The sequence below is a fragment of the Synchiropus splendidus genome, chromosome 2, assembly GCF_027744825.2.
Source record: "Synchiropus splendidus isolate RoL2022-P1 chromosome 2, RoL_Sspl_1.0, whole genome shotgun sequence".
In the NCBI taxonomy this organism is placed as follows: Eukaryota; Metazoa; Chordata; class Actinopteri; order Syngnathiformes; family Callionymidae; genus Synchiropus; species Synchiropus splendidus.
Genome location: NC_071335.1, coordinates 34,047,541 through 34,065,395, shown reverse-complemented (window position 1 = coordinate 34,065,395; position 17,855 = coordinate 34,047,541). Strand labels below are relative to the sequence as shown.

At 41.1% G+C, this 17,855-nt stretch overlaps 1 protein-coding gene across 1 annotated transcript in view; it reads left to right on the top strand.

Annotated features, from left to right (window-relative positions):
- LOC128754355 (alpha-1,6-mannosylglycoprotein 6-beta-N-acetylglucosaminyltransferase B-like) overlaps window positions 1-17,855 on the top strand; it is a 99,558-nt gene that overhangs the window by 3,478 nt on the left and 78,225 nt on the right. Inside the window, exon 2 of the mRNA XM_053856908.1 lies at window positions 7,270-7,382. Within this exon, the coding sequence (XP_053712883.1) occupies window positions 7,270-7,382 (113 nt within the window). The remainder of the gene's footprint in view (window positions 1-7,269; window positions 7,383-17,855) is intronic.

The following is a 17,855-nucleotide window of genomic DNA, read 5'->3' as shown; positions in this document are numbered from 1 at the left end:
ACAGGTGAACGTAAGTTGAGCAGATCGTAAGTCGGATGTGACTTGTATATTGACCAAATTTTATATCGACCCCGTGACAAATATCTGTGGCACTAATCGTCACTTGTAAAAATTATGTTTGTTTTTGGATAGTAGGAGGAAATCGGAGTGCCCATTGTTGTGATTTGTCTTTTGAAATATCGCCACCAGATTCAACAGTCAACAGCTAATACGGCTGAATATGGAAGAGAAGGTCAATAATTCAACTGGCAACGTTGTTGGATCTACAATTTTTGTTTTAAGTTTTCTGTCTTAGATATGCATGTGTTTCGTAAAGGTTACTTTTTTAAAACAACGAGAAACATGAAATCAATGTGACGGGAGAAGGGCTTTAGATAACTGTGTTTCAGTGGCATGTATTTCCTTTTAAGTGTGTCAGGTCAGAACGTTGCTGGCAACTTTCAATTGGCAGTCTGTGCTTCATCTTTCCCGCCGCCTTAAGTGTTCTTGGAAATCGCAACACCTACACTTGCCTGGCACAACTCCACTGCGCTTCAGAGCCCCCGTTCCTGCAGGAAAATCTGATATGTGTGTAAGTGTGAGGAAGCCAATTAGCTGATAGCAGATCACTCCTTCTGATCCAATTTAAGGGAACTGAGCATTTGCTTTAAGCCTGTTAATTAAAGACTTGTCAGGCAGAACTGTGCCATAATCCACTCATATCACCCACCTAATGCTACTTCCAAAAAGAGCACAGCAGTCGCCCCAGGACAGAATCAAGATGCTTTATGCACACCCACGTCAAGCTTTTTTGGGTGGGTGTCAAGCATCTGAGAAAATGCACTCTTAATAGTCTCTAAAACTGAGAAAGAGTTGAACATCTTTGCTTTCCTAACTGCTGCTTTTAGACACTAGATTTCATTAACAATTAAAATTCTAGAACTTCATGGGAAATGGCCCTTTTAAAAAGTGCAGTTTAACACTTTTTTTTCTTTGGGTGAATTTAAACCACTGCGTTCATTAAGGTACGTCTTCATTCACTTTGTTTCAGTTTGAATTTTCATCAGAGCACGTGGCACAATGTGGCAAATGCCTTCCCTATAATGGTTTCTTCAGAAGCTTTAAAATGGACTCAATCTAGCCTGTGACAAAAGGCAGCCTTTGGTTGCTAACCGAGGTTCGTTTGTGACTCCAGAGTGTGTGTCCTGCCTCGACTATGTTCTCTTGAAATAATGAAATCTTCACTTTACAGTATCAGAGGTTCAACACTCAACCTCCGGCAGATTTGTAGGTAGCTGACACAGAGCTACAAATACAGTTAGGATTCATCCCTATATTGAAATTAGTTTATTGGTGTCATATTTAGTTATTACAAAAAAATGTTTCCCCACTGAGGTGTATAAATCAATTTAAATAATTATTGTCAAATTACAGACAAATGTGTGACTAAAAATAAAAAGATGAACTAAAAAAAGAGTCACAACTAAATTCACTCGAAAAAAAATACAATAATATGTCAGTGTCAGACAGTATGTCAGTGTCAGAGTGTATATATATATATATATATATATATATATATATGAAAGAAATTACAATTCATCACAGTTTTGGAAAAAAAATGTAAAAACACTAATATACAACCACAAATTTAATACATTCAGGAAAGGTCATCTATTGAACACGCACCCTGTTGCAATTGGTCCAAGAGAGGTTGCAAACTGTAAAGACATAAATTAGGGCTGCAACAACTTGTTCAACTATAGTCAACTATTAAATTAGCTGCAGTCGGGTTCATGACGCCGCGTCATTGCCTTTGCCTGCAGCTGATCGCTGTCACAGAGGAGTTTGAGCAGCGATGGATCACAAAGCGTTCATGAGTGCGGCTTCATGCTGTTTGCAGAGACGATGCGACCCTTTCAACGTCATGGTGTAATGATGAATGAGTGTTCTGTGTTTGATCTACAACGCTGGACACCCTCGCGCTAACAGCTAGCATGTTAGCACAGAGCTGACTGGTCTTGTTGTTGTTGTCAAAGGAGAATGATTTGTTTAACGTCAGATTTGAGCTACTGTTTTGTTTGTTTTTACAATGGAGGGAAGTCTCCTCACTCTGTCGGCTCAGGAACCACGTTTAGTGTCCTGCCCCGATAATAATATCTAGATCCGAATTACTGAACGCATCATTTATGATATCATGTTTATATTGTCTTTCATATAAGAACTTTAGAGCGTGATTTCGCGGTGGTCACGACAAAGATTAAAGTGAGATTTAGCATTTGACGATCATGCAGTAGCTCCCTCCTCACACTTTCGAAACAACCTTTAACACTATACAGTTACCTTTTTTCCCTTTTCTTTAATTATTATATACAACACGCCAGTCAGACATGTTGGCGTGTTCATCAACCTGTGTACGTCATACACAAATGCCCTAATATTAATATTCCTCGTGTTTATTGTGGCACTTTGGAGACTTGCACACTCCTGACAGTTGTTCTACGCTTAATACCAGTCAATAAAACTGTTGTTTGTGTACAGATACAATACATTTAGATACAATTAATTGATTTAAGAAGGAAGTGTTCAAGCATAACAGGAATTCAATTGTGAGTTTTAAATCAATTGTTGTCTTTAATCCAGAAAATTAGGAATAGGTTCCAGTTGAAGCCTAATCTCCCTGAACATATGCACATGTATTGGGATCATGGCCCTGTATGAATAATCCCTTGATCTCAGAAAGTCATCTGCTCTCTGCTGTTTGCTCTCGTTCCACAAAATATTGGAGCAGATGGGGCTTGTATTATTTTATTTGTTCATGTTTTAGAATCCTAGGAGGAGCGTTCATAGTCATGCGGTGGATTCTTCTGCCAGCTGTTGTGATGAAAGGACGCTGCGATACATTTTTCATTCCGTCTATTTTTGTTTGTGTTTCATCATGGAATCAACAAAATGGCACATCTCGCGACTGGTTGACACCTCGCTGGCTTTGAAGCTTCTCGCTTTTGAGCTCTTTTTTTTTTTTAGTTCTATCCTGATCATTGTGATGAACATGGTCGGATTGCTGCTAAAATCACCAGCTGGATCCAAATACAAATATTGAAGTCTATATGTCAATAAATATTGCCAACTATGTCTTTGCGATGCAAGCAAATATTGGTTTATGCGAAAAACAGCCACGTGTTTAGAATGTGGCACATAATGCAGGAACAAGCTTCCATTTGCCAACGTCACCTGGTGAGGTGGACTCTATGGGAGACGCACACATGGTTCTCCGAAAGCTCACGCCATGCTCTGCATTTGTAGATTCCAGATGCCTTGTGAAATTAAGATCAACGTGCTTTAACTTCAGAATCTAAAAGGAATAGACACAGCAATGTTCTATGTTGTAACGTCGGTGTGTTGTTCCCGCGGTGACAGGTTGTTGTGTGTGCTCGTTGTATTGTTACGAGTTGCTCATGACGCCGGGGATTGACGGACGTGTGGATGAGTGCGACCCGGGAGGTAAAAGTGGAGGTTGTTTGTGTGTGTGTGAGGGGAGTAGTTCAGTTTCTAACAGTCAAATAAAACTGTAATTGTGGAGTTTTCATATGCTAAACTCTCTCTCTGTTTCCGTCTCTCCCTTTCTCGCTTTCTCCCTCTCGCTCTCTTTTTCTCTCTCATTTGTGACTATTAATCTAGTTAACTATTCTATTAACTATTAGCTATGGGACATGAAAAACCGACACATAAAATTGTGGGGGAATAAGAAAAAAATGCCTTAAAATAACTGCAGAGTTATACTTACAATTTGAGGGTCGTCCTGGGGTGTAGAAGTGCAGTGGAATTAGTTGGATATTGGGTATTTAATCCAGATCCATTTTCTACTGCTGCGTCTGAGCAGGCACAGGCACTCAACTGCTTGAACGATTTAGCCCCAAACCTTTACTCACAGAAGGTGTTCAGACAGGTACAGCTTTATGTATTGATGACAGGTACAAATATGACGTCTTATATTGTAACATAAATATTAGGCTGCTCCCCATTTTTCCCCCTAACACTAGCACTTAACACTATCACTTTGAGCGCCTTCTATTATGAAGTGCCCTCCAGCGACAAAGTGAAGTGTCGCTGGAGGGCACTTCAGCGACACTTCAAAAGCATAACGTCATGTTTTGTCCCTAAGAATTGGGACAAAACATGACGTTATGCTTTACACGTGACGCGTTCACAAAGACAACGTGTCATTGGCTGCCGTGCTGTGTTTTGTTTCCTGCATTTCGAGTGTTGGGGACGTTTTGGAAATACCAGCTCCAAACGTTTTTGTAACCTCTTGCGTCGGCGCTGATAATCTCACTTGGTTTGGTGAACCAATGGAGAAGAAATGGCTTTGCCGTTACGTTGCGGTGATAGTTCTGTTAGAGGTATGTTGATGTTAAAGTTAGCTTGGATGCTAGCCAGGGCGTCTGCGAAACATGAAAATCCGCCCGATCCCCCATAATTTGGCAGTCAGATTACGCTGGTATATGGCGGGATCTGGCGGCAAAGCTACGGTCGAGAATCGAATGTCCATTTTTTCATGTTTTGCAGACGAAGAAATAAAAACATAATGTTGTACATACATGTGTTGTTCATATTGTTGGACACGGTAAACCATTTGGGTCGCTGACGTGTGATTCGAGAGAAAGTAAACAAACGGAAACGTAGTCCTCGTGACTAAAATGTCACTGTTGTCCTATCCAACATTATTTTTAAATAAAGTACTTTGGTATCCTGGAATTATATCCACACTTCATATTTCCACTTGGTTTCAAGTCAGCTCTGGAGCTCCCTCGGTTTGAAGGGATCATTTCAAGTGGTGAACGGCGAGTTCCCTCGGTCTGAGGAGTATTGGAACATTGGAATTGGAGTGTTAGGGTCAAAAAACAAGTGCTAGGGTAAAAAATGGAACACAGTCCAACTTCTACTTTTGTGCCTATTAAGCATTTACCATAGATATTGTGGCTGAAGCTTGTATTCAGAGCAGTGAATCAGCATGTATCCTGGCATGTAATCACACTGGGATTCAATATGTTGTGCTGCGATGTGTGACCAATCGGAACAAAGGGGTGTGGTTACCACGAGGAGAACGGAGCAGCCGGACCTGAGGTGCCGTGACAAGAGTTCTCCTGCAAGATGTCATTGTCCCGCACTACTTAGCTAAACTGCACTCAGCCCCATCAATATTAATGTGTTAACCTTCAGGTTTCTGTGTGACCAGAGTTACTTAGAGCAGCAGGACGTGCTGGATCTCACGCCGCTACATTCCTTCGGTGGTGTGAAGGAAAAGGCAATAGCTATAAATTATACATTCACTTGTTATGTTAACGTTAGTCTTCCCCAGCACTTCAGGTACCTGTTCAAGGTTAGACGTGAATTATTTAGTAGTTGTGCAAATTGTTGATGCCATGTTTTTGATTAATTTTGTCATTTTTCTACAGTTCTGTCAACTCCGTTGTATGTCAGCCACTAATGGAGTTTTCACCAGGTTTTTTTTTTTTTTCATTTTTTTAAAATATTCAAACGCTTTCACAGAAGCCAGATCACAAGTGAGTGTTGTAGTGGTGCGTGGTAAAATATGCAGTAGTTCATTGTCAGGGAAGCCTGCAGCTGAAGCAGATTTGTCCATGGTGTTTTGAAGTCATACTTGGGTGTGAGATTTTTTTCCATTTTAAAATGGCACAATACTCTTGAAACAATCGAGAATTACACAGGCAGAGTGGCACATCGATTTTATCGCAGATACAGTCTACTCTTCACTTACTAGATTTCACTACCTTCCAGCTTGCTCAGACCAAAGAAGTTTTATTTTAATTTCCTCTGTGATGGCAGCTTTTCGTAAAGGCCTAAAACAAAAGGTTTGTTTTAGAATTCAAGGTAATCCTCATTCGCATGCATATTTGAACAGTGGTGAGGGACGCAAGATGTTGTATTCTGAATACACAGTTTTCATTTGCAGTCATCAAATTGGTGGCAACACACTCTCTGATAACCTGCTGAGACAAGAGGTACCCACAGGGACGTCACATGATGTGGGCCATCCAACTCACTGAACTGAATTTCATGAATGTTTTACTAATGTAAACAAGACATTGTTTGAATCGCCTGCATGTCATCACACAATGTAGGGCGGCCTCACTGTCCAGCAGCACGGTGACCTTCCGACTTTAACTGTGACGTTGAATTTGTTTTCACCGCAAGTCCCTCTCTGGGTCACAGTGGTTCATGGAAAGTCTGCCATTCCACCAGATTGTGACACCTGCATGCGTGGAAAAGACAGGGATTCTGGCGACTTGAGCCTGAACAGTTCTGCTGCCCAGTCAACCATTCACAGGGAATTTATGGGCTCACAAGCCAAGTTGAAGTATAACAGTGCCTAACTCTATACCGTCCGGTCACAGTGGAGAACTGACACTGCATTTGATCACTTTAATGTCAACAAAAAACAATGCAAGTGTTCCAAGATTAGACCGTGGACGTCTGTGACTCCCAGAATTGCCTCAAGTTGAATTTGATCAGGGTGTGTTGCCAGTAAGCAGCGCTGACCACTACAACAACATGCTTAGTTTCAATACACTTGTTTTGACAGCAAATGTGGCTGCTGAAAAAAAGGAAATCGTCGCAATAACATCTTGTGACATTTGACATGACATTATTTATTCATCCTTGTTTATTTATTTGTTGACAGTTTTCCTGTCAAACAAATCCGGATTCATCAAATCCTCCAGTTTAACTGTTGAATAATCTAATTCACCCATGTAAAGAGCAGTTTGATGTTCACAAACCCGTCAGGGAATTGTTTTGTTTTCCTTGTTAGTCAAACTGAGTCAATATTTCCCGTGTTCATAAGAAGCAGTCCTCTGGCATTTGTCCTAGATGTGCGCTAAGCAGTCACTTCAGCACACTGCAGTGTTTCACTCCAAGTGCTCTCTAGCTTCAGCTCTTTAATGTATGATCATCGCTCTATTTATGCTTGGCTTACCCAAAGTGCCATTGTTCCTCGGCTGCCTCTTGCTTCTGTCTGCGAGCTCCTCATCTGCTTACTGGCATTTTTTCTCTGTGTGATGTCTTCATTTCCTTTCTGTGGGTCGAGAGTCATGTCACACTGGTGTGTTACCTGCCCCATGTTGTTTGCACTAATTTCCAACCCTCTCAGTAAAGCCTGCTCATCTGTCGTCTCTGTGTACCTCTCATCGTTCCTGTCTGCCAGGCGATCGCTGCTGGAGCCTTTCTACCGCCTCACCTCACTCTGACTCTGTCTTGCTTGTGTTTCAGGATATTTGTGGCAGGGATTGGCTTCTTCAGCCTGTGCTTTCTAATGACCTCTCTGGGGGGGCAGTTCTCAGCCAAGAGACTCGGGGACTCCCCCTTCACCATCCGCACAGAAGGTAATGGCTGTTTTATGGTTGTGTGTTTTTGAACAGCTGCATGGTCCCAGATAGAAAAAAAAAGCTTCACTTTTGAACATGTTGGGCGACTATTTCAGTGCATAGTTTTGTGTGTATTATGTTATTTTACAGTTCAGTAAACTCACCTGGTTACTGGCTGTCATCAAGGTACTGTTTCGAAGGGAGTAAGTGGCAGACTCTTAAGATGCTTCGCTCTTATTTGTTACTTGTAATGATTCACAGACATAAACTTTTTTTGGAATGCTACTTTTGGCACTGTCAATACAATTATGGCTGAAAAATATCTGGCATTTGAAGTGTTATACAGTTTCACATTACACTGAATATAAATCCTTCATGTGTCTTTGGAACTGAAGCATTTGTGATCAGTTTTTATTTTATTTTATTTTATTTTATTTTTATTTTATTCCAAAGCACTTTTCTAGTTGGTGGGATCCCCACTGACCATGGCAATAAAGTTATAATATAAATATTGAGATAAATCCCAAATTTATGCAGTGCTGACATTCAAATAGCAGACACTGAAGTACTGTGTATACTAAATAAAGTTTATTTTTTATTCAAAAAAATAAAAAAATTTCATGGTAGAGTATGTGACCATGAGACATTAATTCATTTAGTTCATGTTTCGACGAGGGTGTGAACTCAGGTCTATGGGCTTATAAAAAGCTTGTGGGTAGGTTGACTCATAAAATACAGCGCACTGAGGATTGATAAACTGAATTACTTTCTGGTACCTTGTGACCATTTCATGTCTGAGATTTACTGAGCTGCTGTGCTGAAGGGGCCCTTTTTCCAGGAAGCTGTTTGCTCCAGAATATATTGACACATTGTAGTGCACTCTGAACACTCTCTGAAGACAGTAATGATTAACAATGATTGATTGAAAACAGTGAATAATGTTCTTTTAAAATAAATAAATAAATGAATGCACCCTGTGGCTTGATGCAGGTGGAAGACGGCAGCGCGACCCGCCACTTCTATAATTGCTCTCAATTTCCTGCTTATTCAAAGCATTTAATACTATTTCCCTGCCACTAGTTTACAAATATATATTTATTTATTGTTATAGAAGCATATATTAATTTGTCCCAAACTGTATGGTGCCCACATGAGTAGCTGGTATTGCTGTCCCCCAGTTTGTTCAAAGTTGTGGGCCCATACTTTGGCACAGAGGCATCATTCGAATACCAAAACATTGAAATTGTACTAGACTTACAATGCACTATGCCCTGACATGGCCAAATAGTGGCATATTTTGGCCGACCGACACAAACTCGACACCAAAACTTGTGTATACAAAAGTGACTGTGTGTCTTTGTTACCAAAAGTCTGCCATTTACAGAGTTTCTTTGTTTGTTTGTTTTGAATGGAGAGCATCCCTGCTGCATTTTTTGCAGTATTTTCTAGTGTATGTACAGTATTTGGGATGGGACAATACATTGACGGCGATAAACAGAGTCCAACTTTGCGTGATGCGTTGGTGTACTGGTGCAAGTATCGAGTTGGATTATGAAAGGCTGGTTTGTCTTCTCCCTCTGGTGTCTCCCGTCCATTGAGAGTATATTGCACACGTGGAGCATGGATTGTCGCTGTAATATCACGGTGTTGTGATGACATCTCAACCGTGGACCATGTATCATGAGGTACCCTTTGATTCCCACCACTACTGCCATCCAGCTAAACCAGGTTGTTGTTCACCAGTTATCATTATTCTTTTTCAAACTGGAAGCGAATCTGAAGGGATTTCTGAGCTGTCACTCTCATTAAGGCTACTTGAGTGGATTTTTTTTTATATTTGCACCTTCTCATTCAGTCTGCAGCTTCAGCAGCTGTTCGGAGATGTAGGCCATTTACCTTTCTGTTGAATTTGCTAATTGAATTATACAATCTCTTTGCTCAGTTAAGTGTATTTTCCGTGAATTTTCCGCCATTATTCCCCTTGCTACCGCTAAATCTGTCACCACATTCTCTGCTCTCTGTAATATCTGATTTCTGACCTTGTGCGACAGGGCAGCTTGTGCTCTTTGCAGCCAAGTGTGTCTTCTTAAAAAGCCTCAATTTGACTGAGGGCTGCATCGACCTGTGTCTCGGGTGACCATGGTGGGACGCATCACATTGCTTCAAGTTCAGACAGCCCAGACATGCCAAAATGAATATTTCCATTGATAATACATGAGGAGGTTTTATTGAATTGTGTGGGTTTTCCCCACTGTAGTCTTCCTCTATTCAGCAGCGATAATGCTTCTTCACATATTTGGTGTCTGAGCATGTGTGGTGGGATAACTCGGATCAGCGAATGCTTATTGTCTGCTTAATAAATGAAGTGCTGGGGCAAGCTCATTAAAATATGTGTTCTCTCCAACTCTCCTTCAGATGAAGTCTGTGTTTGTATGTTCTAATAGCTGTTGCTGAGCCAGAGGTGCCATTTCCTGTCTCTGTCGGCCGCCTCTCGCCTTGCGTGTGCTGCGGCTTGTGTTACTCTCCCAGAGCTCGTGGAATGTGTGTCGCTGTGTGCGGGTGTGTGTTGCCTTATGTCTGAGGTGCACTGGTGGAAAATTAGCTGTTAAATGGGGTGACAGCATCGATGTGGGACAAGAGAGACTGCAAGGCCGATCCATTTGCTCTCTGCAGAACAGCCCTTTCCTTTCCTCGATACCTGGGGAGCCTCACACACAAACACATACACTTATGTTTCACCCTGCTTTATTTTCCTTTGGCCTTAAATCTTTCGTCAATATGTCTTTCTCCTCTCCCGAAAGGTGTTAAATGTTGGCAACATTCATGAACCTGCAGCTAACCACCTGGAAACAAATCGAAAAAAGTAAAAGTGAAAGCAAAGCATGTAAATGGTTGTTGATGCCTGTGAAGTTGATAAGCAATCCATCTGTTTTGGAAGTGACTTTGGGATAAACATGCCTTAAAGGAGAGGTGGGCCAGGCAGTCCTCAAAGGGCCTGGCTGGTGCTGTTTTTTGCTCCGATCCATGAAGCACACACAGTTTAACCAATGAGGTTTCAGCTGAATCAAGCAGTTGCAGACTGGCGGTCAGCTGCTTACTCTCCGAAGGACACCTAAGTGGTGAAGAGGTCACCTCTTAATTGGTTGCAACAAAAACCTGCACCTTCTGAGGCCCTTTGTGGAAGTAATTGCCCACCGATGCCTTTAAGGGTCACGACATAAGGCAACCAAGAGGTGGTTAGAAAGAAGGAGCGCTTTCTTTCTGAAAATTCCGGTGAAATTTTCTTTCCGTACCCAACCATAAGCCCGCTGTGATGCTGACGCGTACTCATTTTGGAGCAGGTTCATGTAAATGAAGGACTTATTTTATTCAAACCATGTCGTTCTGGAAGTGGTGACTCACGCTTGTCAGAGAAGGAAGGGACTGACGCTGCCAAGTTAGTTAGATCCAGACATCAGTCCAACCCATGACAGTGAATGAATATGCAGGGCAGGGGAACCTATGGCTTGCGAGCCAGATGGGGCTCTTTCAATGAAGGAGTCTGGCTCTTTGATCGGATCTGAGCGATATACCACAATTAAGTGCAGTTTCTCAGACTGCATTCCACTTTACGATTATCACGATTCTATTCTATTCCATGTGTTGGACACTACAGTCTCTTTTGATACTGTTTTTTGATGAAAGTTATTAGTGGAGTTTGTCTCCAACATCCTCATTCGTTTATTTTTAACTATAATAGTTAGCTAAGTGTGGAGATGATAAATACAGTGTTCCATGTCTCTCGTAGAACCCGGTTGTGTCTGCTCCACCAGTTTTATTTAGGGGTTTAATTGAGCCATCTGTCTGCTGTCCTCAATGTACTCATGTCTCTTAACAGTTACGTGATCTGTGGTCCCTTCTGGACACATTTTCTTGATGCCATTGAAGAAATATTGGAAACAACATAACATAATAAATTTAGTCATTAGTTTAGTCATTATCTCTTCACAAAATCGTTATACAAACCTTCTTTTGTCTAGTGTGAGGAAAACTCTTCATGTTTTAAGATTTCATTTATAGTTTGACCGACTCTGAATTTGTTGTTGGTCTCTAACTGATGCTGGGTTGCAGCATTCGTGCTGCCTCTGTCCACGATCAGTGAACCTGAATAGGTGACACGAAAGAAGACACCAATAGCAGATGTCCATCAAATATCCAACTATGGCTGTCCTGGAATTACATTTTAAAATATGTGTGGTTTTTGCCTATGGCCTCTCTCAGTCAAAAAGTTTCCCAACCCCTGATATAGAATGAAGTATGATTTAATGTCTTTTATGGAAAAAAATCTAGATAAAATGAACACTGGGTGTTATACGCTCTTTAGAAGGGTCAACTGAACCAAATATTGAATGCGTGTGAGTAAACATAGGGACTCTTTTCTGGGTGACTTGTGTCGCTGCGGCATATGTGCATGTCACTGCTTTGACGATAGGTTTGTGTTTGTTTACATTGCCTGGCTATTGGCTGGCTGTATCGGATTCAGAATGCATTTGAGGCCAACTTTCTGGCTAGTAGGTTTGTGCTCTTTGCAAAGTAATGACAGCAACATGGATTGATGCAGCAGTTTGACATCTCTTCTCTGATACTGAAGCTGAAGAGCTTGTTTACCTGCACCAGTGGATACGTCCACAGCAGTTAGGTAGTCATTCTTATTTAACATTGGAATTCAACCAGACAAACTTAATAGATGGTATATGATCCTATCATATTGCATGTTTATACATAGTTCTAGATCCTTGTTTTGACTTCACAATTGCGCGCAAAAGGCCCATGTTGTTGCCCATAGAGAGATTTCGTCAGTGTAAAAGAATCTTCATTGAAAAGTGAATGTTTACTATATCGGTAATTGGAGGGTTTACAAGTGTGACCAAAACCTTTACTTTCACACACTTCTCAGCAGCTAAAAGAGTAAAATTGCCTTGTTCAAATCCTTTCAGTCGGGCCTGATTTTAATGAGGTGTGTGTGGAGGGTCAACCAGTCCACCTGGCATTCTTTTAATAAATTTAATACAACTGAACAGGCTCTTTGAAAATGTCACTGCAAACGAAGCTCTTTTCTTGTCTTCAAATATAACAAGGCTGAAATACCTCAGCCTTTGAAAGTCTGAGAAAATGAACCTTTCAGGAAGCTGTCCATAAATCTTGGGTTCTTTTCAAGCATGGCATGTTGTGAAATGTTCATGCAAGAACGCATTAAGAAGAACACAAAGCTGAGAGTTCAGTTCAGTTGCTCAGAATTCAAGACACTATAGACACAACTCCAAATATTGTATTAGTAAAATTGGTCTTTTGTCAGAGCTGAGACAACGTGTCACTTAAAAGGATTTTCGTCACGTATATTATTGATGATAACACTAAAACGGCACAAACGTGGTCCCACTCCTTTATTTACTATCTACTACACAGCAATGCAAAATTGATTCAAGCTATTTTCAAATCATTGTAGTACCCACAAAATGGTCTACTCAGGTAAACCGCGAATACTAAAGTTGTCCGTAAATGATGAGGCATTTGTACTTTGTACTTGTAAAAAACATAGTGTGCAATAATTATGTTTTCTTAATCTAAATAGAAATAATCATATGTTTATAAGTTCATATTTCTAAGTCAATGTTTTGATTTTGTCTCTTTTTTTAAATCGATGATTTATTCAAATACTGAATTATTCATTAATTTTAATGGATTGTTTTTACTGCACGTTATCAAAAGTTTAAATTAATGAATAACATTGTAGTATTAAATCATACTTCTTCGTCTTCTCTCACAGTTATTTTGAATTTAACCTGTTATTAAGGTTTCAGAAACATGACAGGAAAATGTCACAAATGTAACATCACTGTTTTTTGTATCTGACCCTTGTCCTTGCTTATATGTTTTTTTCTCGTAGACACTGGCAGTGAATGCCACAAACTCATGCAAGGATCCATATATATGATGCTAATCGTGGTTAGCCACACAATGCTAACTGAGAACGAAGCTGCTCAGTCTCCTCCTCTGATGTTGGTAGATGCTACACCATCACTACAACCGAGGGTTGTCCAGGGTGCAGTACTCCGGGGAAAATGGTCTCTGTGGAAATTTTTCTGAACCTGCTGCTAAGAGAGAAAGAACAACAAACAACAACAATAAACAATAGTCCATATATTAATAAATGAATCGTTGTTTTTTATTGTTATGGTGGGTAGATCATCGCGACTTGGTCATTTTTAAGGTGAAAAATTCCAGCCACCCTTGCTGTAGATTATAGATTGTAATCTCTTAAGGTGTTGCTTCTCCAGCTCTATAGATCTGTTCACAGCTTTGTCACCAAGCAGCACTCACAGGAGGTGTTTCAGCAGAACCATCCTCACCTGCAGTTTCCTCCTCAGGTTCACAGCTCTGGGCTAACTCCCCAGCTCATCAGCTCCAGTGAGACAGCTTGTGGCTCAACTGTGAAAATGAGGGAGAGACGGAGGGGAGGATTGCTTTTTTTTCCCTGTCTTTCACTAAGACAGACAATTAGTTTGAGACGTCAGATTCTGATTGATGGAGCCAAGAATTCTAGGCTGCACAGCTGATCGGATTTTTATTGCGATCGCGGTGTTGGCTGCCGTGATTGAACGAAACCATATCACCAACTGACCGTGTGCGATCACTGCGTATTTTTTGACTTCAAATGTCGGCATTTTTGCAGTCAAATTTGGAGAGAGCGCAAGTACATCTCAGACCTTTACCTCAGAGTTTGCTGAGTTTTCAGATGGAATAAAACAGAGCTGCAGTGTCTCACTGTGACCTGTCAGTCATTTGCATGTGACCTGCCCCTTGGCTCAAGACAGTGGGTGGTGGATGTACATATACTGGTAGGCTCACATTTCAGTGAGTGAAGGCTTGGAGGAAATAAATATAAATCCTGGTTTGCGAACCAACTGAACTGCTGTTGCGACATGTTATTAACCACGGTTTTTGCTTGTGAATTCATACCCTAAATGGGTCATGCTTGTGTGAAATGTCGGGGGACTTAAAGAGGGAGGTTACAACAGTGCACTTTGTTGGCCCCTGTTAGTGCATAAACCGCAAATTCTTGGATCTTTTTTTGAAAATAATCGATCATTCATTCATATTAAAAAGTTTCGTTTTGCGTCGAAAGCTGTTCAAACAAGTAAAGCAATAGAAATACTGATATTTGTCATAATCGGAATTACAATTGTGATCAAAGTGGTGCAGCAATAAAATATTTGGTGTAAATATATAGCTTGTCATCCAAAGTTTTAAGTTGGATCAAGCATTCTTTCAGTGTCACCAAACTCTAATTTAAATCTTTGTGTCCTGCTCGTCTGCTGGAGTCTGGCGAGTACATTTTTGTGAGGGTTTTTTGGAACTTCACTGAGAGAGAGAGAGACGTTATTTTGTTCGTGATGGCCTGTGCGATGAAAGCAAAGCGAGGTCTGTGACAAATTGATGTTTGCCTTAAAGTCAGTCCTCTGATGTTTCATCAGAAGGTTTCGGTGCCATCGCACAGACTAAGACTCATATCTGTGTGTCACAGTCGCTAAAAGCTTGTTTCATGCTCTGAAATGACTGCAAAGGAAGAACGCTTGAAAACATCGGCTCTTTACTCTCAAAGCTGTGTCATTAATGGTAAATGAGCAGCAGATTTGACACATGGACAATATCTTTGAGCTGAAGGGGATGCAGATCCCACACCCTTGATCCGTGAACCGCTGTAATGTGGTTCATGTCCGACTCTCCAGCTCGCCCACGTTCCCTGCAGTGAGGTTTCCTCTCCGTCGCTTCATGGCGAGCAAATGTGCCATGACAATGTTCAACATGTTGCAAGTGTGAGCTGCTGCGGGACACGCGGTGAGGGGTGAAACATTGCCAGGAGAGTGTGAGTGGTGTGTGAGCATCTGTGTTTGAATGACATCGCCAGTAAGTCCAGATACAAAGCTATAGTGTCCTCAGTCATGTGCCCATCAGAGGCAGAAAGGTGATTTATGTGGAGAGGCCAACTTTCTTCACTTGTCTGTAGAGTAGACAATCAAACCACGGCGCAAGAGGAGTGGGTTTCTCCCCAGAACAGATCTGACTTGGCGAGAAATCAAGGTTAAAGCCAGCGAAACCACATTAACTGGAAATCTGTGAAGCCATTTTTTTGGTCACTGAACGTGAAACCCTGCTCTCCAGTGACCTGTAATTTCTGCCTTTGAGTTGGCAGCAGGATCGTGTGCAGTTACAAGAAAATGAAGCCATATTTAGCACTGTTCAAAAAATAAATTCACTTCCTATTGTTCCAAATTGTCGTACCTGAGCCAGTTTTATCAAAAAACTTGATGTAATTGATCCCTTACGTGCCGCGGTGGTCATTAATGTGCTTGTGCCTCAGCCAGCTCATTTAATGCAAAGAAAGGCTCTTAAAAATGACAAAGCTCTCTGCAGTGGGCCATTTTAATGTATTTATCCCATCCTGAATGTGCTGCGAGTGTCAGCCCAAGCTAGATGGGGGGAACAAATGAACGCCACAGATGAAGCACAGGGTCAATCCTAACTAAATAAGGACACTAAAAAAAGATACTATATATATATATATATATATATATATATATTCTTTTCGTCATGGATGCTTTGGTGATGACATCAGACATAACCTGGAGTGCACCAGGAACAAAGTATTCCCTGAGAAAATTCACATGTGGTTAATCTCTGTTATTTTTCACAAAAAAGCTTAAACCCAACCCTAAACTCCGACACACTGCGTCTAAGACCCCGTTAATGTAGAGGATCTATACTTTCACACCTGGATCGCTCCAACAGGGAGTCAGTCGACGGAAAGCAAAGTGGATCCAACAAAAGCTCAACCTTGAATCACACTTTACACCGATGCGTTACCACGACAACGGACCCAGTTGCACTTGGTACCGCAGACAACAACGAAATCATCAAATGAAGTGTAAACCTGAGACAAGGGTCGGACAGTCCAGATGATCTTTGACTATTGTTGAGCCAGTTCTGCTTGGCCATCAAACAACTCTGTGTTTGGTGGAGCGTGTTGCCTGTTTTTCTGACGAAGCTTAGATCGATTTTGGGTGTCACATTACAACCTTTGCGATTCTAAAATCGCATTCCTGTACATCGGATTTGAATTGAAAATAGTCTCGGCCAACTGACCGCTGAAACACCTTGCACTTTGGCATAATTTGACCAGGTTGAGTTACCTTTCAGAGGATATCTGGCTGATATCTTCTTCGCTGCTGTCCACTTTTCTGTGAGTCTTTTTATTTATTTTGAACATCAAGTTCAAGTTGAAGTCCTATAATAGAGATGGAAAACAAGACCTCTGGCTATGCTAAAAATGATCTGCATTCTGCACCGAAACTGACTCTTGCTTGTACCGTAGTACACATGAAAAATGTGCTCTTGTGTAAGTATTATTTTTGCCTTTCTGCAACATTGGATGTATCACTTGACAATTTACATTTTGTAAGTGCCGCTGCGCTGTTACAGAAATTCACAGAAATATCCCTGCTTCCCACTATCAAATAATTATGTTCATAGGCTGCAATTTTGCCGTCAAAATCAACTTTGTGCTTTGTCTGCGTGGCTCCAGCTCACCACTTGCTTGGTTGTAATCGGGTTATTGTCCTGCCGCCATGTCGTTGTCATACTTCAGCAGGATTCCTTTCTTCCGAGAGACTCTAATAGTGTTTACAGAGCTGCCGCCTCAGTTGGCTGACAGTTTAGAAACGGCTGGCAATTGTGGAAATTCAGTGTTGACAAAAATGCTGCGCTGTTCGTCTCATTTATTCACGGCTTTGAGCTGATAGGACAATAAGAGGATGCCAAGCATAAAGTGATGTTATTCCTCATCCTTTCCCACCTACTCTCACGCAGATTCTGTCAGGCGTATACTGTGTGAGCAGAAATGTTGCTTCATATTTACTCCTCTGTCAGGGTACCATGGCCTTCATCTGAAGGGTTATTCTCTCTAATAGAACTCTGGTCGACTGGTTTTAAATATAAAACAATTTTATACAATTATGCATGAAAGTGTGTAGTCCGCCAGATTTCGGGATGATTAAATGTGTCTGCAATAGTTTCTCTGTTTCCGCTCACTGAAGTCTGGAAATCGTGCTTAATACCTCATCCGAACTTTGGGACGGTTGTGCCAGACAGAAGGTCCTCCGATTTTCACCGTATATTTTCATTCTTTTTTTAATAAGGGCGAGGCATTCTCACTCAGCAATGCATCTGTAGGATAGGACCGGTGTCACTGATAAAGACAGTTTTGTTAAAATTACAAATATCTGCAGTATGTCTTATATCACAGGTCAACAGCGCTTGTGCACTGGCTCCGAGAGCCCTGTCGGCATACATTCCCTATGTGGTGAGTTCAGTTTTACTGAAGAATTGTTCATTATAACGCAGCAGATTTGGTGAAGTCATGAGAATTATTTCTCATGGTGATTTGGGCAAAGA